General features: G+C 40.1%; 1 protein-coding gene across 2 annotated transcripts in view; it reads left to right on the forward strand.

Annotated features, from left to right (window-relative positions):
- The window catches only part of hdac7a (histone deacetylase 7a), a 61,832-nt gene extending 40,166 nt beyond the window's left edge, over positions 1-21,666 (forward strand). For both annotated transcript variants that reach the window (XM_029436079.1, XM_029436080.1), the window contains 18 exons: positions 47-148; positions 938-1,109; positions 1,472-1,677; positions 2,333-2,536; positions 3,556-3,775; positions 5,075-5,208; positions 5,444-5,564; positions 6,714-6,763; positions 7,331-7,438; positions 9,265-9,320; positions 9,992-10,079; positions 10,239-10,358; positions 10,473-10,570; positions 16,346-16,464; positions 16,853-16,986; positions 17,732-17,813; positions 18,030-18,168; positions 18,519-21,666. In XM_029436079.1, the coding sequence (XP_029291939.1) occupies positions 47-148; positions 938-1,109; positions 1,472-1,677; positions 2,333-2,536; positions 3,556-3,775; positions 5,075-5,208; positions 5,444-5,564; positions 6,714-6,763; positions 7,331-7,438; positions 9,265-9,320; positions 9,992-10,079; positions 10,239-10,358; positions 10,473-10,570; positions 16,346-16,464; positions 16,853-16,986; positions 17,732-17,813; positions 18,030-18,168; positions 18,519-18,561 (2,196 nt within the window). In that variant the 3' untranslated portion in view covers positions 18,562-21,666. The remainder of the gene's footprint in view (positions 1-46; positions 149-937; positions 1,110-1,471; positions 1,678-2,332; positions 2,537-3,555; positions 3,776-5,074; positions 5,209-5,443; positions 5,565-6,713; positions 6,764-7,330; positions 7,439-9,264; positions 9,321-9,991; positions 10,080-10,238; positions 10,359-10,472; positions 10,571-16,345; positions 16,465-16,852; positions 16,987-17,731; positions 17,814-18,029; positions 18,169-18,518) is intronic.
- The last annotated feature ends 646 nt before the right edge of the window (positions 21,667-22,312 follow it).

Consider the following 22,312-nt stretch of genomic DNA (forward strand, 5'->3'; position numbering starts at 1 on the left):
CTTTTCATGTACTCAATGTATTATTTTTGATGTTTGCCACTTCCAGGCCCAGAGGCTGCTGCTCAGAGACGGCACTCTCGCGAACTTCACCATCCAGAGTCCCTCCACTCTGCCCACCATCACACTGGGACTGCCAGCCAACGCCAGGGTAAACACTGAGCTGCAACAAATGTGTTGATGTGATCTCATGATATCTTCACCAGACCGACGCAGTGATCTGCTCGATTTAGGCCAGACACTCCAGGCACATTTTCTTTGTTGCTTTATGTCTTCTTTCAGACTAATGGAAAGAAAACATCCAAAATACACATTGAGGTGTTTATTTACTACACTTTGGATATTTATGTCTGTAGATTTCTTCTAATTTAACCAACATGTAGCCTTAGATAATGCACTATTTGCATATTTAAAAATACAATTTCAGAAAACTGATCAAAAGGCATATGCAAAAATCCCTTTGTAAGAACTTTGAGACACATTTATAAAAGATATTCTTAAAGTTCTTCTTCAGCAAGTTTATAGACTCAGTCCCAGACTAAGTGACTTAAGATGCAGTGACTCTACAGTACAATCTGTACATTGTAAAAGTAACTCACATAACATAACATCCCATGACTTGAAGATCTTAATCAAATACATTAAATGAATAAAATCTAGAAACAGGAAGTACATCAAATATAGGAAGCACGGTGATCTTTAAATTATGTTTCACTTCGACATTTGTGAGTTTGAGTACTGTGTATTTAAATGTAAGTGGCTCAAGAGTTTTTCTTCTCACGTCACCTGTCCTGCACAAATCATTGTGTGTCATCAGAACTGTCCACATACTAGAATATATTAATCTCCTCCTATTTCGACCTGATAATTCAGCAGTGATAAAAGGTCAGATCAGTATGCTATCTGTTGCTATAAAAGCTGTTAAACTGTCTGTGTGCAGGCGGAAGGAGAGCTGACCTGTCTGAGGGTCGGCCGCGTGCCGGTGGTTACAGCCGGGGGCTCAACGGTCTACCTCCCCCTGAGCAGAGAGGATCAGGCTGGGCAGCTGAACCCTCATCTGCCTCTCATCATCCTGGAGCCCTCTGGACTGGTACACACTCCATTACTCACTGGTGAGAGACACACACACACACACATGTATACTGCACATGTGCATACCTGTATGGATTGTGTGCACATGAAACAATAAAACACATAAGATGTTAATAGGCACAAAAATACAAATATACCTTCATCAACTTTCATTTCTTTTAGTTTTATTGTCTGAGATGTTAGAGCACCACCCAGTGGTTACATTTAGAAGTGTGTGTGTGTGTGTGTGTGTGTGTGTGTGTGTGTGTGTGTGTGTGTGTGTGTGTGTGTGTGTGTGTGTGTGTGTGTGTGTGTGTGTGTGTGTGTGTGTGTGTGTGTGTGTGTGTGTGTTCCTGCTCACAGAAACTGATTATCTTTCTGCTCCTTTTGTGTCTCTAACCAGTTTCAGGAATGGACCCTGTCCCACTACAGTTTGTCCCCCAGTTAGACCACCTGACTCCTGGAGGCGGCCATCCTCACAAGCCCCTGAGCAGAACCCGCTCGGAGCCCCTCCCCCAGAGCCCGCGGACCCTTCACACACATCTTCTCCAACAGCAGCACAACACACAACTACTGGAGAGGCTCAAACAGCAAACTCACCTTGGCAAGGTATAGAGATGTAAAAAATAACTAAAATAGATGAGGGAGATTTGCTTCCACAGCCAGTACATATACCACACAACAACGTACAGAAACACATACAATATACACTTGGTCATATCTACACATAAACATTAATGTCCCTCACACTTGTATGTATGCACTCACACACACTGTTCAGATATCTTTAGAAAGTCTGTAACAGTAATGTAGAGCCGTGTGTATGGACAGGGGGGTCAGTTGCTATTGCGAGTGCTGTACATGTGATGAGTGATGGATTTGATCTAGGAGATTGGGCATAGAGAGGCACATGACATTGAGGGCAGTGTGTGTGGGAAAATGATATATTAATATTATTTTCTATTTTCACTGAGTTAGCCAACTTCAAACCTGATAATCACTTCCAAATATTCCACATTTTTCAGAATTTAAACCTTTAAATGTCAGTCACTGTTGTTTTTTATGAAACAAAAAAAGAATTATTTTCTGAATACTAAATGCTAGTATTCTATATGCTCCGTAGGGCAAATGTGAGGTAGAAAATAGTAAAAACTATCATTTTGAAGACATGGCTCTAAATATAAAGCTTGATATAATGTCATGGACTTTGTGAACTCTGTTTTTAAAGGTGCTTTATAAATAAAATGATATGTATTATGTGCAGCTGATGTCTAAGTCCAGTGAGAAGCCCAGACTGCATCAGATCCCCTCTGAGGATATGGACTCAGAGGATGGCGGCGGGACGTCGCCCACAGAGCCAACCTCTCGGAGCAGAGTGAGGGCGGAGTCACTGAGGGAGGCGGAGCCAACAGCATCCAAGAGCCAGGAAGACCAACTGAACCTGCAACATGCACTCATACTCAACCAGGTTGGAAAACATATCACACAAGAGATACACAGCTGGATGAAATAAAACCACATCGCTGCTCTTCATCCTACAGTCCTGTAGGTGGCAGCACTTGCATGATCTTAGTTGCAGTTGCATGGTTTTGAGGTTTGACAAGCACTCATTACATCAAAGTGGTCATTTCAGCATGGTGTGGTTACAGGGTGCATGCACTGTAAGCTGTTACTCTTTCAGAAAATGTGTCAGTCGCTGATCAGACAAACCACATCGTCAGGGGTCAGGCTTTGTTAGAAAGTATTGAATGGTTTTAGTAACCTGGTTTTTAAGGATGAGCTCAGAGTGACAAATGACTTCCAGATTCAAAGCAACTTGACAGACCCAGACTGCTCTCGATGGCACAGGTCAAATTGGAGCGACTGAATAAAACCATCTAAGATTTTATTGACACTAAGCTGGAGGGAGTTCTGTGACTTCCAGCACTTTATATCAGTCTTGAATACAAATCACTTAGAGCGGCATGTACAGCTGCGTACCACATGTGAAGCAATGGAACTGAATGTTATGCTCATAACATTCAGGGGTGGCCAAACTTTTTTTATTGTGGGCCCTATATAGAAAAATATAAGGAGTCCCGCGCCAAACAATAGTAAATGCGGAGTTTTTCAATCTGTTACACTACAAGGAAATAATATCTTTAGACCAAAAAAACCCCACCTGTCATAGAAAATAAATGTTCTATCAAAATAATTATACAACACTACTAAACAGATTAACGTTCGACATCACAGTATTTTATTGCTGTGCCCACATATTACAAGTTTATAAATATCCGAGTGGGCCATTTAAAAACAGGCAGTGGGCCGCAGTTGGCCCGAGGGCCATAGTTTGTCCACGTAAGATTTAGAATAAGACCCAGTGCTTTCTACAGTTTCTGCTCTACACTTTCTTCTTAACTGTGTCTTCTTTAATGTTTATCATATTTAGTTAGAATTATATCCGTGACTTGACTTTGTTTAATCTTTGTCGACCTCTTCCTGTAGTCGTTGCTATGGGAGCAACAGAAGCAGCTGCAGCAGCTGCATCGACAGATGGAGACCCTGGCAGTGCCCATGTTACGTGGCGTGGCTGGTAGTGGGCTGGTTGTCCATCGTCCCCTGTCCCGTACACAGTCGTCCCCGGCCTCCACCTCTCTCACTCTGCCTGAGAAAGCCCTGAGCCTGTCCGCGCAGGATACCAGCAGCAAAACACGCTTCACTACTGGTGAGTCAGATATGTCTTTACAGTATTAAAATAGGTATTTAAAATGTTATATATATATGAATATTACTTAATGGTATTTTATTTCACATTCAGGGTACCTCCATGGTTAAGGGGTTAAATCACTGATCATACTGTGTATTCATTCATTCATCTATTTTTCTTTTTGTGTGTCATGCCAAACATTTGGCCCTTCCCCCATGGGAATACCAAACACCAGTATTGTACATACATCTTCAGGTCTTGCACAAAGCCTGTGGAAAAGGAAAAAAAAAGAATCTGTATCCCAAATGAGCTGTTCCCAAACACACACTATTACTATATCTATTGGTTATGTCTGTAAAGAGCTTTTCTTCTCTTATGCCAGGCTTTCTGAAACGGCCATCTCAGTGTGCATCATCCATATTTACAAAATCAATAATTATGTGTATCTTTCTCAACAAAGCATCGAGCTGTTCACAATGAGGACAGTAGGAAACAAAAATTGGTCTCATTTTCTATATCTTCTAGACGACACATCCCACAGATCTTCTAGATTAACAAACCGTCCAACTTCAACAGTCAAATGTAAAATACCAGATCTCACGCAACATGTCATGTCTCAAATATTATTAATAATAATCAAAAAATAATATCATATAATTCCCAGCGTGTAGCACCATGCACTGACCAGAAGAGTTACAAGTGAAGTAAAATAAAAAATGAATGGCTGTCCCAGAAGTTCCTACTCAAACAAACTAAGATGAAGCTCTGCACCTCGAGGCGAACTCAAAACGTGAATTAAAAAATGAAGAAGAAATAAAAGAAGTATAATAAACTTATTTTATAATGAATGTTTTTTTAATCTTACCTGACAATGACAGTGCCATTTTAAAAGTGTTTTAAAGGAGCTCATCTTATGGATCAATCAAAACACGACTGCCATTGGGAACATATGGACTGAACGAGTCGGAGAACTCTGTAGATGTTAATCCAGAAGATGTTGTGGATTGTTTAAACCCTTATAAATGTTTGCACCGCCTGACTTGTGCTCCTCATCTGGGAAAAGTTAAAGATGTAGAATTTATCAACTTACTGTTTATTAATGTTTTGTCTTGGAAATTAATAAGATAAGTGGCAACAAACTGAGAAAATGAAGCGACACTTTGAATGTCACAAATATGTTTAAGTGTAACTGGAGCTTGAGGATGTAGAGAAGAAAATGTTGAGATTAATTGTGTGTGTGTGTGTGTGTGTGTGTGTGTGTGTGTGTGTGTGTGTGTGTGTGTGTGTGTGTGTGTGTGTGTGTGTGTGTGTGTGTAGGCCTGGTGTATGATTCTCAGATGCTGAAGCACCAGTGTACATGTGGAGACAACAGCAGTCACCCAGAGCATGCTGGGAGGATACAGAGCATCTGGTCCAGACTGCAAGAGAGAGGCCTGAGGGGACAGTGTGAGGTACGACACGTTCGCCATTTCATCCTACAAAAATGACTTTTTATTTATTTGTCTGTGTGAAAATAGAGCGGTTGAGTTTACAGGGACATGAGATTCTGTTGCAGCACAATCTATCTTTCTGTCTGTTTTACATTCATTATTTTAAACGTTATCCATGTGCGATCTCCAATATGATGCGTTATATAATGTCTTGTTCTTTGTACTAACGTCAAATGAAAATGTTCTGTTCATTCAGACTATTCGTGGTCGCAAAGCCACTCTGGAGGAGCTGCAGTCGGTCCATACAGAGCGCCATGTGTTGCTCTACGGCACCAATCCGCTCAACAGACTCAAACTGGATAACCGCAAACTGGCCGGTATGCAGCGTCTCAGATTGTTAGATTTGTAAATTGTAAAAATGTGTTCTAACCCTTGTATCTCACTTTAAGATGTCCTTTGAGAACAACAATGTCTGCCTCAAAAATATTGGCATAAAAATATTATTTTCTAAACACCAACATTAACCAACATCATTGATCATAACTACATAAACAATTATTTAAAAAAAAACATTTATTAATAACCATTTAACTGAAAAGAAGCCAGAAAATGTAAATACTTTCTGTATACTAAATGCTTGGGGGGAAACATTGTGGTTTCAATGGGGAAATCTTTGTCCTGAAGCATCTGAGTGTCTGTATTATGGCTACACAGTTTATTACAGACTCATTATAGGAGCTGAGGTTGAACTTCCAAAATTTGAGAAAGAAAAAGAAAAAAACACCCTCGCCAAAAATGTATGCCATTTGACACTGCCAAAATAATAAAAAGATTAAAAAGACAAAAATGGCCCTGGTGAGGCACAAGGGTTAATTCTGAGACAAATGATGTTGTTTCAAAACACTTTCAAGTGATTTAATGGTGCACATAAAAGAGTAATATGAGAGTAAATATGATCAGGAACATCGGTACCAGTGTTCCAGATGTCCAGTTCTTCTCAATTATGGAACTAAAAACTTTAGACTTTACACTTCTGACAAAAACAGTGTTCATGTTTTTGTCCTTGAACTACTAAAAAGAAATGTCCAGTGTGACGGTTGTACGTAGCATACTGGATATATCCTCACAAATCATTTCATGCCATGAGAATGCCTAATTTGATGGATTATGGCAGGTCAGTTTATGGCTCTTCTTCTCATTAGCTGTCTGGCAGTGGTAGATAATAACATTTACTCAAGTACTGTACTTAAGTACAATTGTGAGATAATTGTATTTTACTCAAGTATTTCTATGTTCTGCTCCTCTACACTAACAAAACCATATATATGGTAAAACAATAAGCTCCACCTTTACCAGCTGCAACATGAATGTGATGAACACATTAATGAATTCATAATTATAACCCAACAATATAATATATATTATTCTGAAATTGGCCATTGTGCAGGATGAGTAGAGCAAAAGCTTAACTGTAATGGCGTGATTTTATAAATACACATTACATTTGTGTGTTTCTGTTTCCTCAGGAATCCTGTCTCAAAGGATGTTTGTGATGTTACCATGTGGGGGAGTTGGGGTAAGAGAAAACACACATGCACAAACAACTCTATTTTTGATCATTCTGTAATTCTCCAAAGCTCTTAATGAAAGCTGTTCAATGCTCTGTTGATGAAAGACGATATTGCTTCAAAGAAAAGCAACAAAGACAAGAGAGAGAAAATGACAAGAAAGACAGGATGTGAAAGAGGAAAAGAGAGTTGGCTTGGCTCGCCGCTAACGTTTGCCTGACAGTCCGTGTCGGACCATGACATCTCAGAGCTAATGAGAACAACATGTCCATGACCATGATGAAAAAAATTCCTCGGATTTCATTGTCCAAGCCAGATGGACAGTAATGCCAGTTTGTGAACAAACAGGAGAGAGGGGAAAAAAGAAAGAAAGAATGGAAAAGAAAATGACCAGCACTATGGATCTAGATATTTGTACTCTGGAGCCACAGCTGTATGTTTGAGAAAGCCTTCAGTTTTCTTTATTGTCACAGAGGGATCAGGCTTCATCCAGCAGACATTATAACTATGTCCAAGCTATTTGTTTTTATTCTGTCATTCAGTTGCCTCCATCGTTTGTCTTCCACATTTGGCAGGTTGATAATGACACCATCTGGAATGAGTCGCACACTTCAACGGCGTCACGCATGGCAGCAGGCAGCGTTGTGGAGCTGGCCTTCAGAGTGGCCAAAGGAGAGCTAAAGGTGAGAAACATAACCCGGCGGACAGGGCCAGGTGTCCTTCTGTCGCCTCCAGATGAGACGTTTTAAAACAGCTCGCCGGAATACCGGTTTGCCTCATCCCCAAGTTTTCATTCCCTTTCTGTTGCAGTTTCTTGTTTGTTTGACTAAATGCAGGTTTATCATGTCAAAAGGTGGGAAGTGATGACAGTTCTAACGTTAACCCCATGCACACAGAGTCACTGCTTTTCAAGAACTGGGCATGGGCGAGAAACAACTTTGGGAATTTATTGTGATGTCATTTTGGAGTTTTCTTTATCCACCGCTGCCAGTGTTTTGTTCCTGTATGTTAATATAGATCACAAGAATTATAAATAAAGAAAACATTAACTTAGAAATGCATCCGGCAAAGAAGAGTGCCTCACCCTGCCTTAAGAGGATAGTCTGGATGTTTTGAAGTGGGGTTTTATGAGGTACTTAGGTCAGTGTGTTATCTACAGGAGATGGTGTTGGCACGCCACCAGTTTGAAGAAGCAGACAGGAGTCACATAAACATATTATAGACACCTAAAAGAAAGGCCCACCTAAAGGAACATCAATATCAGCTGTGTGCTCTATATTTAGAATATTGTCACTGCTTTACCAGCCCTCTCTGTTATCTATGCTCTCGCTAAAGACACCAGACACTCCTTTGACAGAAACAGTAATTGTACCTCGCAGAAGACGGAAGTTATTGGTCTACCGCTGCCTCCATCGGTTAGTTAGTTTGTATTATTGTGTGACTTTGGTGTTTTAAAGGGTTAGATCGGATTTACCAAAGTACTACTCGTCCACTAACCCACTTTAAAAAGAAGAAGTCTCATTGTGGCCTAAATGTTGTTCCTTTTCCTCCTCACAATGATAACAGGTCTGGCATAAACATGATGTTTTTATTCAAATTGCTCAAATAAAAAAAATATGATTGACCAAAAGTATTTATAGCTGACAGATTCAATCACACAGTTTTACCAGAAAAAGACAACAAAACAAATATTATGTAAAACAAAGCAGAACAACAAGAAACACAGCACCCACAGGGCGAACTATACTGAGCAGTGGTGGTACAAAACCAAAGCCACTCAGAAAAGTTGTTTCTGAGCTATACATATGGTAGAGTGTGTGTGTGTATATGTATATGTGTGTGTGTGTGTGTGTGTATATGTATATGTGTGTGTGTGTATATATATATGTATATATATATATATGTATGTATGTATGTATGTGTGTGTGTGTGTGTGTGTGTATGTATGTATGTATGTATGTATGTATATATATATATATATATATATATATATATATATATATATATATATATATATATATATATATATATATATATATATATATATATATATATATATATATATATATATATATATATATATTATTGTTATTATTATTGTTATTATTATTATTGAATAGCTGCCGTTATCTTCACATTGCCAGAAGTCATGCACTTGATCTTGTGTGTTCTTGACTCTCTGGAATAATAAAGATGAAGTTGACTCTAATTCTCGTCATTGTGTTTTAAAAACAATGTTAAAGTCAAATTAAGTTATTTTATATTTAATAGCAATGATTGAATGATCAGAATTAGGCCTTTTTAAGGAAGAAGTTTCTTGATTTAATGTTTTCTAAAACTGTTATATTCCTGTCCCATAGCTTTGAAAGACTGTATTTTCTTTACAGCTACACTTTAAAGTTCTTCATATCATGTAAAACACTTATTAATTTCTTCTTCTTCTTCTTCTTCTTCTTCTTCTTCTTCTTCTTCTTCTTCTTCTTCTTCTTCTTCTTCTTCTTCTTCTTAGAACGGCTTTGCTGTCGTCAGGCCGCCAGGACATCACGCAGACCCCTCCAATCCAATGTAAGTGTGTGTGTGTGTGTGTGTGTGTGTGTGTGTGTCACATGCTCAGCCTGACCACAGAGAGTTTTTCTGCTCTTGCTGCGCTGTCAGCAGCTTCTCTGTGGAGGATATTTATGAAGTGATAGAGAGAAGACGAAGGTACAAAATAAGGAAGATTCATTATTCTTTGTGTATGTTGCTTTTTTTTTTTACTGACGTCTCCTCGTCTTCTCATTTATGCTGAGCACAATCCTGTACATCTACTGTACTGTCTGCCATTTTACATTTTTGACATTAAATACAGTGGATTGATGCTCTCATGAAGAACAGGTGTGTGCAACATTAAAGCAAATTTAAGATTTTTTATTTTAAACCCAACAGACACTACACACAGCCAAAGCTCAGTCAGAGATGGAGAGTATTTCCAGTTTTGCCATGACTGTACATTTCTTTGATGTACTTATCCATAGTCAGTGCTACAGTAGATGGTGGTCGGCACGGCCCCAGTGTGGAGAAACAGACAGGAGTTACAATAGACGGAATGGAATAATAATAATAATAATAATAATAATAATAATAATACACTGACTATGGATATGTACATCATACAACCCCACTTCAAAATATCCTTTTAAAGTCTTTACTTTCTTCAGAACTGCCTTTAAACTTCATCCTCTCTATCTGTCAATCAGGGGTTTCTGCTACTTCAATTCTGTGGCCATAGCCGCCAAGCAGCTCCAACACAAGCTCAGCGTTAGCAAGATCCTCATCGTTGACTGGGTAAGACGGCCTCATCTGGTGTTTCCACTACTGTTGTTCATATTGATGAAAACCCACCGTGGTATTCCTGTAATACTCTTTGCAAAAGTTAATAGTGAATGTATCTGCTGTGGTGCTGCTGCTCTGTATGATATTAATCTCCCATTATCCTGTTGCTAGGATGTTCACCACGGTAACGGCACCCAGGAAGTGTTCTACAACGACCCTAGTGTTCTCTACATCTCACTTCATCGCTATGACGATGGAAACTTCTTCCCTGGCAGCGGGTCTCCAGCTGAGGTGGGTGACGTCCAGGCCACACCGCCTGACATGTGACAAAGAAACTGCAGATTCTTTCACTGAACGATGGCACTGCGTGAATGAAATGCAACACGTGTATCATTTTGGGTTTAGGTTGGTTCTGGAGCAGGCCAGGGCTTCAATGTGAATGTGGCGTGGACAGGAGGACTGGACCCACCCATGGGGGATGCTGAGTACCTCGCTGCATTCAGGTACAACCAACAGCTCTGTTTAAACACTGCAGCACACACTTACACCATCAGAAGACAGATACAGGTCAAATGCACCTAACTACACAGCCAAGCAAATATTGTCTCAGGGCTCCAGTGCTCATATTTCAATGAGGTAATCTGCGGACAATTTACACAAAAGTGGCTCCTTTGTATGCAAATGATCATATATGGTGTCCTGCAAGTGTTTCTAATGTTCCTGCAGCCCTGTTCATACATGATGGAGCAGATCAATATTAGACGTGTAGAGAAGGTGAGATAAAGTAGGTAATTATTCTGTCTCTGCATGCTCTGAAGTTCGCCCAGAAGTTCACCTATTACATATTGGAAGCCGATAGTTTATAATTGCCTCTTGGATGTGAAATCTAAAAGATGTCCCAATAGTTTTGGCACCAGCAGTGTTCCAGTTGTTATTGATCAGGATGAAGACATTTAGTGGAGCTGAAATCAGATCATTTCTTTCTTTTCCTTCACACCGAGCCACAACAAACACACGTAAGATGATCAGAGGCTCAGCTTCACACTGCCTCTGACGTACTTCTCGCGTAATTAATAATCTTCCTCCATTTGGGCAACATGTGCCTGACGCTCGCCGTTTCCAATAACTTCAGATGCTTTGCTGTAAATGGTCTTTAGGTCTCGTGTTCGACAGACTGCGGGTCGTTACTTCCTGCTCGTGGGTTGGATAATTGTCATCAGAGGGTGTTTGCCACCAATAAAGTTTCAGTAGTGTGGGCTTTTTGGTTGTCTGGTGCATCCAACCCCAAGGAAACTGTGGCAACCGCATTGTTACTGGAAAAGTTGCAGACATGGGGGGGTTTGAGTATGCACACAAGCATGCGTATGTTTATATACAGTAGCCTAGTGCACTCACACACATGCATCATTAAAAAGTGTAGGCCATGATTATAAAAGACTAATGAATTACAAAGTAGGGGGCACCTCCAGCAATGTTCTACCTCGGTGAAGTTTCTGTCATTACTGTCAACAATAAAACACATGATCATTACAACCAATGTGAGATTCATTCAGACATGATTCTGCTCATTGGAGGAGTTTTGGATATGAAAAGGCAGAGACCCTGGTGCTTAAGGAGGCTGCCTGTCCTTCCCAAGTGTTCTTGGTCGAAACACTGATTCCCTTCCAGCAGTAGCATGACCCTGACCTCTGATCTTTCCGTGCAACAGATTTTCCTATGAGAAAAACTTAAAGCAGGCTGTGCACCCAATGTTTGTGAGGGGGGAACAGTTCACCTCCAAGGCAGTGACAGACAATTTTGCCAACATTCAAAATGTACTTTGATTAATTGCATCTACATAACAAGTCTAATATTAATTTGGCTGCTAGAGACAAAAGCCCCAAAAGTTTTTATATTATATATGTATATATATATATATATTATCAGTGGTTTTGCCAATTGGACAAGGAAAAACAAAGTTTTACAATCAGATACTGGATTTAGATAGCATCTTTTTAATAACAGTGTCCCCTCTAGAGTAAAGCAAAGCATTTAATGCAGCTTGGAATTGTTTCACATTAGAAGTTTGCAGATCCATCTGCTCAGAATTTAGATTGAAATCCGCCCCGCCCTGTTTGTTAGTTAACATCCGAACTGAACAGGAGAAGTTTAGAACTAATGCTGGCTTCAGTGTTGTGTTTTCCTGAGACCTCCTTAGAGTTTCTGTGCTCTCCTAGAGGACTCAAAGAGGTTTTTGTTTTCTGTCATGATAAAATAGAGAACAAATGAGTATTTTGTCAAACTTAAAACAGAAAAGGTCGAGTTAAGCTTGTGTCCAAATGAATCAGATCTCGAAAGTTGAGCAGGACGTGCCTCTTCGAGTTCAATGGAAACGACAAACCTGATTCAAAGTAACATTTTTATTGCATAATGCCAATCGTATGGCCTGGTATTCAGATCTGGACCTAATAGAAGTTCTAAGTAATTCTCTCTTTGTTTCAATCTGCCTGGAGCTCCAGATGGTGAGAGTCCACCACATCAAAAACCTTTCAGATAATTGTCTGCACAGATATAGAAAATAATACTCATTTTTTAAAGATGTGATGTGAGAGTTGGGATCACAGATTCCAGGTGAAACTTGAGCTGAATGCTATAGAAACTAAAATAGTTCTACCAAGGCAGTAAAACCAGAATCTGTACCATTTATTTATTTTTTATACGGATGAGGGAGAAAGAACTAGACACACGTCAGTATTTCTGGGTCACTTCCTGTCTTATTAGCTAGTATAGAGTGAAACGTATGACAGACAATGTGTGAAGAGAGAGAGAGGAGGACTTGGAACACATGTGGACCTGAACGGAGGACATTGTGATTACATGGTCAGCTGTTTAGCCACCGAGGCCACCAGGACAGGACAGATGAGTAGTACAGTTTAATTGTGAAGCCCAATATCACACAAAATGTCTCAATGAGTTGTACAGGCCCAAAGCATCAACTGTAGTCGGTAGAGGTGTGAATCTTCTCGTATCTCAAGATTCGATTTGTGATTTAAAAATGGATTCTGGATGTAGTTCCTAGGGGTGCTAATGTAAGCATCTACGTCTGTCCGCTGCGCGCTAATAAAAGGGTGAGGCAAATATATGGCATGCAAGCAGAGTTAAGTGTGTATAAGATTATGAACAAGTTGTATCAACTGATTGCAAAAAAGACAACAGATATTATTACTTATTTCTCAATTCAAAAGTTCAAATTATACAAGAAATTCAAATAGAATACATTATATAATTAAAATTGGTTTAGGCTAGCTGCCTTTTTATTTCTCAGAAACTTGCCAATTAAAAAAATGAACTGTACACATGTAAAACAGTTTTTAGTTTTCTTTAACAAATCACACAGTAATGTTTGACACAACTTGATTTGGTGTGTAGGATTTCTGTCCATCAGAAGCAGTATCTCTGTTCTTTTATAGAAAGAATATTGTATTTGTATTTTTGGAAGTGAATCGATTTAGAATCTTACAGGATAAGAATCTCGATTTTTGCATGAATCCATTTTTTCCCTCAACCCCGTCCCCGAGAAAACCTTTGCACACATGGAAACACAGTGCAGGTCACTGATACATGAATGTAACTAAGTGAAAATAAACAAGTCCTTGTAGAACATCAGAGCACAGGGTAAACACATGTTTCTATCAGAACAGAGCGGTCAATGAATGGATATGTTAAGAGCAGAGGTGTAGAATAAGTAAATAACTGCATTTACTGAGAAGTAATAGCTGGTAATATTTTGAGCTGTGTTTCTTGTATGAATTACTCATAATTGTTATAATTACAGTAGCCTGTTGGTCCATATAATCTCTTGTTAGGCCATAATGTGGAGGCACTTTGCCTTAACAACTCAAAAAGAACATTTTTCCTTTCTAAAAGTCCCCCCACCTACTCCCACCCCCCACCCACTCACACCCCCTGCACCCCCTTTGTAATTAATAAATTTCGCAAATGTTGGACAGTCTGTGAAAAAAAACTTGTATAAGCCATTTAATGGAATACATTTTATGGGTTAAAGTTTTTGAGTGCTTTAACTAGGGAGGGGGAGCTTTGTTGCATTTTCACCTTATCCTTCACTCTCACCCCCCCCCCCCCTCTCTCTTTTTCCATCGCCCCGACCCTCACCACACACACACACACACACACACACAAATTCTCCCTCTTCCTCTCCTCCCTTGATTGATCTTTAATAAGCGTCTCCCCCCGCCCCACCCTCCATCTTTCCATTAGTTTGTCTGTAGTTGCTCTCTGTGGGGGGAGCGTGGCAGCTTTAATGGGTCTACAGTGGAGGTGGGGTTGGGCTTTGGTGTGTGTGTGTGTGTGTGTGTGTGTGTGTGCACGCGCTTCTTCATACGCACATGACTGCGATAAAGTTTTTGTATGGATTGAAATGATTCAATGAATCAAAACTTAATACACCACCGACAGGATGACACAGGAAGATTATTTTTTCGCCGCATGCGTTTGGGTCTGCGTGAAAAATGAATCCATGTGTTGTATATGTCTGTGTGTATTTGCGTGTATATATGCATATGCTGGAATGTGTTTGTGTGTTTTATCTCTGTGTGTCCTCATTTTTGTCTATGAGCTCATGTTGTCCATCTGCATGCAGTCAGGACAGCAGTATGTTACGTGCGTGTGAATATATATGTGTGTGTGTGTGTGTGTGTGTGTGTGTGTGTGTGTGTGTGTGTGTGTGTGTGTGTGTGTGTGTGTACGTACGAAGGGGAGGGAGGGAGGTCTCCAAAGTCCCCAGGCAGAATAATGAAGGTAAATGGATCCCAGATGGACAGTTTTTTTCCTCTTTTCTCTGTGTTGTCAATGACGTGAGGAGAGTGACAAGCCTCTAATGGGAAACAGACTCACACACTCCGGCTTTGAACTCCGCCGACAGCATCGTGCCACAGAGCTGAGCCTCCCTCCGCCACTCTCTTCCTCACAACAATAGCATTAAGGAAATCTTGTGTTTGAAGTCCACAAACAACACTGACCAGCTACAGTATGAGAGCAGACAACACAATATGACTTGTCTTTCTCCAGGCCTGTGCAGCGTCTCCAACAGAGAAACAATGGCCCTTTGTCAGCTGCTGAGTCTCAGATCAGCCAAACTTTAGTTTCACTTGTCATGTTTATTACTTTAATGTTTTGATCATGAATATTTCTCATGTCCAGGAGGCTTCCTAGTTTTTTCTTCAGTTTGAAGAATCACTCAAAATATCAGTTCTACAGTTATTTTGTGTACAATTAATTTTTTAAGTTTGCAAGTTTTTGAAAAATAAAAAGGCAGCTAGCCTCAGCTTACAAATGGTATGTATGTAACAGGAAGCATGTTTATTCTATGTAGAACTTAACTTCTTAAAGTCACTGAGAATTGAGAAATTCTAAAATGAATAAATGTTTCCTTTTTGTCTTTAGATTTTTCCTTTGTGTTTACATTATTGCGATCAGTTCTTATAACTACTTATTGACCTTTTGATCAACTTTGCATTGAGCATCTGGTGGCACAAGTACATTATCATGGAGGGTGTGGTTCTTTTAAGGTCCAGATTTGTGTACTTCCTCTTGTTATTTTCTCTCCTATTCAATGCAAATCCATTTTGCTATGCCAACAGTGATTTAACTTTGCTGTTTTAACCCCTTCTGAGTGATTACATGTCTCTCAGTGTCGAGGTCAGTACAGCGATATTAACAGTACTTTGTGTTACTGCAGAGTTTGACCTACGCTCAACCTCTCTGGAGTGTAAACAGGTAGAATCCCTGATTCGTTAGATTTGATATTTAAAATCTGAGCATCCAGATTTCATAAGTTGAATTGTGTTGGAACTCTCCCTACACAACTCTACTCTGTGGTATTCTGCTATTGCTTATGCGACTCTAAAGAGAGAGGCCAGTTTCCTCTCCTTCTATTCTTTTACTTGAGCTCCATACCTATCAGAAGAAAAAAAAAAACTACAATATACAATTAATTTAAATGTTCAGGTTTTGGTTGTCTATGTAAATATAACAATGGGTGCAGGTGACAGCCAGGAGATCACACAAACCTGCAGTTGAACAGATATTACATGGCAAAACACAACCGACCTTTCATTAGCATGCATCGTGGTAAAAATTCAAATTCAAATGATACACACATTATTATGTAATTTATGAATATTGTATCAACCTCTATTGGCAACCAGTAGGAACTGCAACAACACAGAAGTTTCTTTCGTCCCTCGAAGTAACATCGGCGTGTGTGTGTGTGTCTGTAGGTCTGTGGTGATGCCCATCGCCCAGGAGTTCTCTCCAGACGTCGTCCTGGTGTCGGCTGGGTTTGATGCCGCAGAGGGAAACCCCGCTCCTCTGGGAGGCTACAAGGTCTCCGCCAAATGTAAGCACGCTTCCCACCACAGACTGCGCAGCCTGTCCTGCAGCCTTTACCTCAGAGTCTCAGTTTTAGCAAAGGGGTTCCAACAGGAGCTTTACTTTATGCTCCTGTGGGTATTTCGAGATATTAATAGATTATTACAGCTTCTGTCAAGCATGGTGCAAGCCTTCTACCTTCCCTCGCTGCATCACTGATGTAACCATAATTACAGTAATTAGTAGTTGGTATTTTGCTGTGGGAGTATCCACAAGGTAAAAATATACGTTTTGGTAAGTCTTACAGTAAGGGGTCTTATGATGGCAGATTACCTGCCAAACTTTATTCTGCTTGGCTTTTGCATACTTTGTTCATACATCATGTTAACATTTCTGTGTGTGTTTGCGGACCACAGGTTTCAGCTTCCTGACCCACCAGCTGATGTCTCTCGCAGGGGGTCGACTGGTTTTGTCCCTTGAGGGAGGTCACGACCTCACAGCGATCTGTGACGCATCTGAAGCCTGTGTCAGTGCACTCCTCGACATACAGGTAAGGCATGCTGTGTAAACGGAGTACTTTTTAGATGTCTACTTTAGGGTTATCTGTTTAACTAACCTTTCCAGGGTTTGTGGCGCTTGAATGTGTCAGAGGGTTTTTAAAGGTGCAATCACGTGCTCCTCGGATGGTCCCATATCCCGAGTTTGGACGTTGTTCTTCCTACTTTGATGTTCATGAGCTTAAAGTTGTGTTGTAGAAACAACATGGACGCTACAAAGAAGATGTGTTATATTTTATTGTCTGGGAACGTTTAAACTAAACGTGGATATCTGTTTCTGAGTTGTTGTTCCAACTTGAGGGGATGTTCAAGTGAATTTTTCCAGTCAGGAACTCCTTTTTACCGGCTATTCTGACACCACATGAATGCAGCACAAATCTCAAAATGTTGACGTCTGATCCGTTTCACAATTTAATGAGTTGTTCCTTGACAAACCGACAACAGACTGAACACAACCTGCCCTTTGGCAGAGGTAATAATGGACACATAGTATATTTTAATACTATATACTATAGAAAATGTGCATTTTCCCTTTAGCATTTGTGTATGGACTCCATCTGTATTTTTATTGACAGGAAATTAACTATTTGATTAAAAGTATTTCTTGTAAAGTTTGACCTGATTAATGCTTAGCACTTTATACCATATCTCTTCACTTGTTATTTAAGCGTTAAACCACTGAAGTTTTCAGAACAAAGGTCATTTGATCTTCTTCATGGCTGCGTCTCTGTGTTGTAGGACCCACTGCCAGAAGAAGTCCTACTTCAGAAGCCCAACGCTAACGCAATCCGCTCCCTGCAGACCGTCATACAGATGCAAAGTGAGCAGCACTAACATTTTCTTCTTTTCTGACGTTGACCTTTTTAATATTTAATCATGTGAAAGTGCCCTGAGTGCCATGTTCCTTCTCTTCCTTCTCTGCCTCCTCCTTCTTATATTGTAATTAACACGTGTATCCGGATATGATATATCAGAACAGGATCCGCTGCTGTTTGCATGATAACACCAGTAACCTGTTAATATGTTGGTGTTGCAGGTCAGTACTGGCAGAGTGTGAAGGCGTACAGTGGATCAGTGGGTCTGTCCTACCTGGCTGCACAGAGAAGAGACTGTGAGGAAATGGATGCTGTCAATGCTCTGGCCTCGCTCTCTGTGGGAGTCCTTTCCAACAAGAGGTACAGCGCACACACGTTCTCTTACAAGTGCTCCACCTTGTCCCATTCTACTGTGCCGTTATTGGCTAGTACTCATTGCCTCGACGGGTCCTTGAGATTGGATACGGTGAATGTCATTAACACTGATTCACCAGAAATTGTAATTCCACGGTTTTGCAATCCAATCACAAGGAAGAGTCAATCCAACGAGTACAAGCCAGTAGCTCAGCACAGCAGGGTGGGACCAGACAGAACACTCACACAAACGCACACGTTCATACAATCAAGCAAAGACAAATATTACACTTTCACACTTCATGTTGGCACTCGCAGCACTCCACTAACGTCTGTTTTTCACCATTGTCCTCCAGCCTCTCTGACGAGCCGATGGAGCACGACAGTGACTCCATGTAGAACAATCCGACCAATCACCTCACAGAACTCACTTTCAGGATGTGCGGCCCCGCCTGTAGCCTCGGATCTCCTGCGCTGTCCTACGACCATGAAGGGGGCACGTTTGTAATGCCACTGAGCCCCACCCAACTGCCTTATTCACACACATGCACACCAACCGACACACAATGCTGAACCTCTGCAGGCCTGCAGTACGAACACCTCAATGCTGGTAACCACTCAGCTGAAGCCAGCAGCCCGACCTGCTGCTGGGGAACTTTATAAAACCTCACCAAAGAGCAATACAAGATGATTTTTTTAAATACTTTTTCATGTCTCCTGAATGACATTGGATTGTGTGTATGTTCAGAGGTCCGGTGCTTTGTGACCACAAACCTTATAGGAACAGATAGAATTCAGATGCAGAATCCAGCTCTGAAACCTCCTGAAGCACGATGTACCAGCCGCTGTTTAGTTGCCTTAACTTTGCCTTAACGTAAGGACCAACAGGTTTCAGAAGGAAGAGACTTTGGATCATAAATTCCTTTCTCTTATGCCACTTCTGCAGAATGAACCTATGCCAGCAGGTGAAAGCATAGACTAAAAATATCAACACGATGAAGTGGCCACGTCATAAAGATATGGAAACGAAGACATGGAGATTGTCTGTTTTAATGATGTCATTGGATGCAGTTTAACCACTAGAAGAAGACGACAAAGAAGTCGAGGGAACGAGAGAAGGTGAAGACGCAAAATGGACAACTGGGGTTTTGTAGAAACAAGGAAAAGGCAAATGTCCTTTGTTGTTTTATTGCACTGTTCATTCCATAATGTGAACCGTAAGAAATTCCAAAGCTCTGGGATAAAACAAAGCAAAAAAACAACAACTCTCAGTACATTATTTAACAGGGTTTTTTTTGGAAGATTTGGATGAAATTGTGTTTGCTTTATATTTCCCGCTCTTCATCTGAGATGTCTTAAGAAGTCTCTGACTCGCTCTGAGGACCCGTATCAACCGGAATACTGTAGAGTTTCATATGAAGTTAATCCAAAAAGTAGGCAATATTTGATGAGGATTATTTTTCCACTGCTGTTCAGTGTCTTAGATGCACACACACACAAACACACACAGACACAAACACACACACAGACACAAACATACCTACACACACATGTGCAAAGCATTGATGAACTGTCAATGTACCACTAGTATTGAATACTGTATATTATTGTTTATATTTGAGACTAAAGGAGTGTTCATTCCACAGTGGCAACACTGAGGACCATTGTATTGTTCTATAGTAGCAATAATATTAATGCACTTAATGGACATCACCCAAAGAAAACTGCCTTAAACAGCCTGCGCGCAGCGATGGGCTGAGTGGACGCAACACAGAGGACCAGTGTGGATACTGCTCTCACTGACTTTAAAAAGACAACGTTTGAACCTGTGGATTTAGGGGAACATCATGTATGCAGATGTTCGTATTAATGTTTATTTTGATGATGAGCCTGGTTTGAATGTTTTCTTCATTATCTTAAAAAGCAGCTTTGGACTTCCAGGCTTCATCACAGTCTAATTAGTTGTTCTTGTGCTTTGTTTGGGAGTGAACTTGAGTGTCGGTTCCACATGAGACTCTACTGCTCTGCAACCGTCGCAGCGCTTCTTGTCACAATCAAACTAGACAGTTCCATGCAAAGTCGGCCCGTCATCCGTGCTCACGTTTGAAGTAGAGGTCACGTTGCTCATTCGTTTGAAGAATGTTATAACTGCCCTGCTACAGGGGCATGTAAGGGCTCTGCATTCCAAAAGTAAAAATAACAAGATCATGTTTCTTAGTTTGGCTTTTGTTAAAATCCATTTTTCATGCACTCTAGGTTTGGCCAGTTTAGGCTTTTGATGACCAATATGTACGTTATTAGATTAGAGCTACGGAGAGCTGAGTCTAAAGAATTACATTTGACAAAATTTGTGGCCAAAAAACAACAACGAATGTTTCTGTTATTTTTCATATTTTAGGGTGTTTAAAACTGAATCTAGACACTACAATGATCTGTTTGGCTACTTGCATGGCTCTTTCTGAAAAGTGTTACTTTAAGGCTTTCCTTTGAGTTTTAACATTCATGGCTGGATTAAACTCTTGTTGGCAAACATTTGATAAAAAGAGCCTTGATTCAGCCTTCGTTCAGTGAAAAATTAAAAAAGACCTAGATTGCAATTAGCACAATCTCCACAGCAAGATAATGTGACGCAGGAAGTTTAGCATCCAGGGAGGAAACTGTACAAGTGTTGTTTTAGTCAGACGCTGGGCATCTTCTGCCCAACAGAAGGCCTCAGAGCTTTTATGTTAAGCAAAATGACAGAGCTGAAAGTTTTACCTTTTGCAGAAGTCCCATTGCTGTTGCACTACTGCTCCATCACAGTAGGAATCATTAAGAACATGTTGCACAGAGGATTCTGTAATGGGTGAACTGAAAAGTGTGTTTTTTTTCGTATTGTTCATAGTATTCTTAACGGCAAGTGACGGCATTGAAACAAACATGCTGTGTCTCTCATATCCAGCGTGCCCAGCAGGTGCGTGTGTTCTATGAAGTTAATGTTGTCTGATTGTGTCGATGAGAGAGTGTTGGCGATTGCATGTGCACTCCTACATATGTAGACTTCTGTCATGTGTTTCGTGCACACACTTGAGCGTGTTGGTTTGTGTTTGTCCGTCAAATACTGTAAATGTCCTCCTGTATTATATCCCCAGTGGCTGTTCTCTTGTCTTATGCAGAGGCCAGTATTGCCTCAACTCTTAATTCCCTTTATTACTGATGTCATTTGTACCTTCTCACTGTAAATAGATTCTCCAAGACCAAAATCCACATGTCACACATGTGCCTTGATGCATTCAGCAGTCTGTGTATTTGTAACTCTTAACTAACTGGACTTACAGTAACTCTGTATATCTATAAACTTGACCTTGAAATCTTTGTTTCATGCTATTCTTTATTATTGCCCTGTATGTGTTATTTTCCCTGCACATTTCCTACCATGTGTATGTATAGAAAGATTGTCTATTTTGTACTGTTATTTTCCTTTTTTTTCCTCTTGATTAAAACGAAAGAATTTTCCGGTATAAACCCGTTTTTCTTTTGCCTTTTTTATCCAAACGGCATCAAATAAAGTTGTATATCACTGGTGTGTAAATGAAAATAAGAATGAAAATATTCGCAATTCCTTGAAAATGATTCACTGAAAAAGAAAAAAGTGAAATTATTATATATTTTCATGAGCTGTGTGTCGAAAAAGTCATGTGATCAAATTGAGTAAATGTATAGAAGGATCGCAGTGACTATATGAGAAAGAGAATATTACCAGATGGTATTTACAGACATTTAAGTGTCATGCGAGTTCTGTATGGAATCCAATGTAAAGGATGTTTGTTGTGAAAAGCTTACAGGATCCTTCTTCCAAATGTATAGTTTTTCCAGAGGAAATATTTCTACCAAAGATGTTGTGTTAGCTTAAAGAATATTAAGGACAAGCCACCTAGCAATATTAATGAGTACAGTTTGAATGACTGTTACCCAGCAGACTGGCTTTATGACGACATATTAAAAGTGTCCTTTTAATATTGTGCGACTGGTTACCACAATCGGCAAAGGAGTGCCTTGCTGTGACGTTATTTAACCAAGAAAATCATCCACATTCATGCATATTGTAGTCTAGCTACAGTGATTATGTTCTGACTTTTAAATAGTGGGTTATTCACCAAAATCCTTATGT

The sequence above is a fragment of the Cottoperca gobio genome, chromosome 7 (genome assembly GCF_900634415.1).
Source record: "Cottoperca gobio chromosome 7, fCotGob3.1, whole genome shotgun sequence".
NCBI classification, from domain to species: Eukaryota; Metazoa; Chordata; class Actinopteri; order Perciformes; family Bovichtidae; genus Cottoperca; species Cottoperca gobio.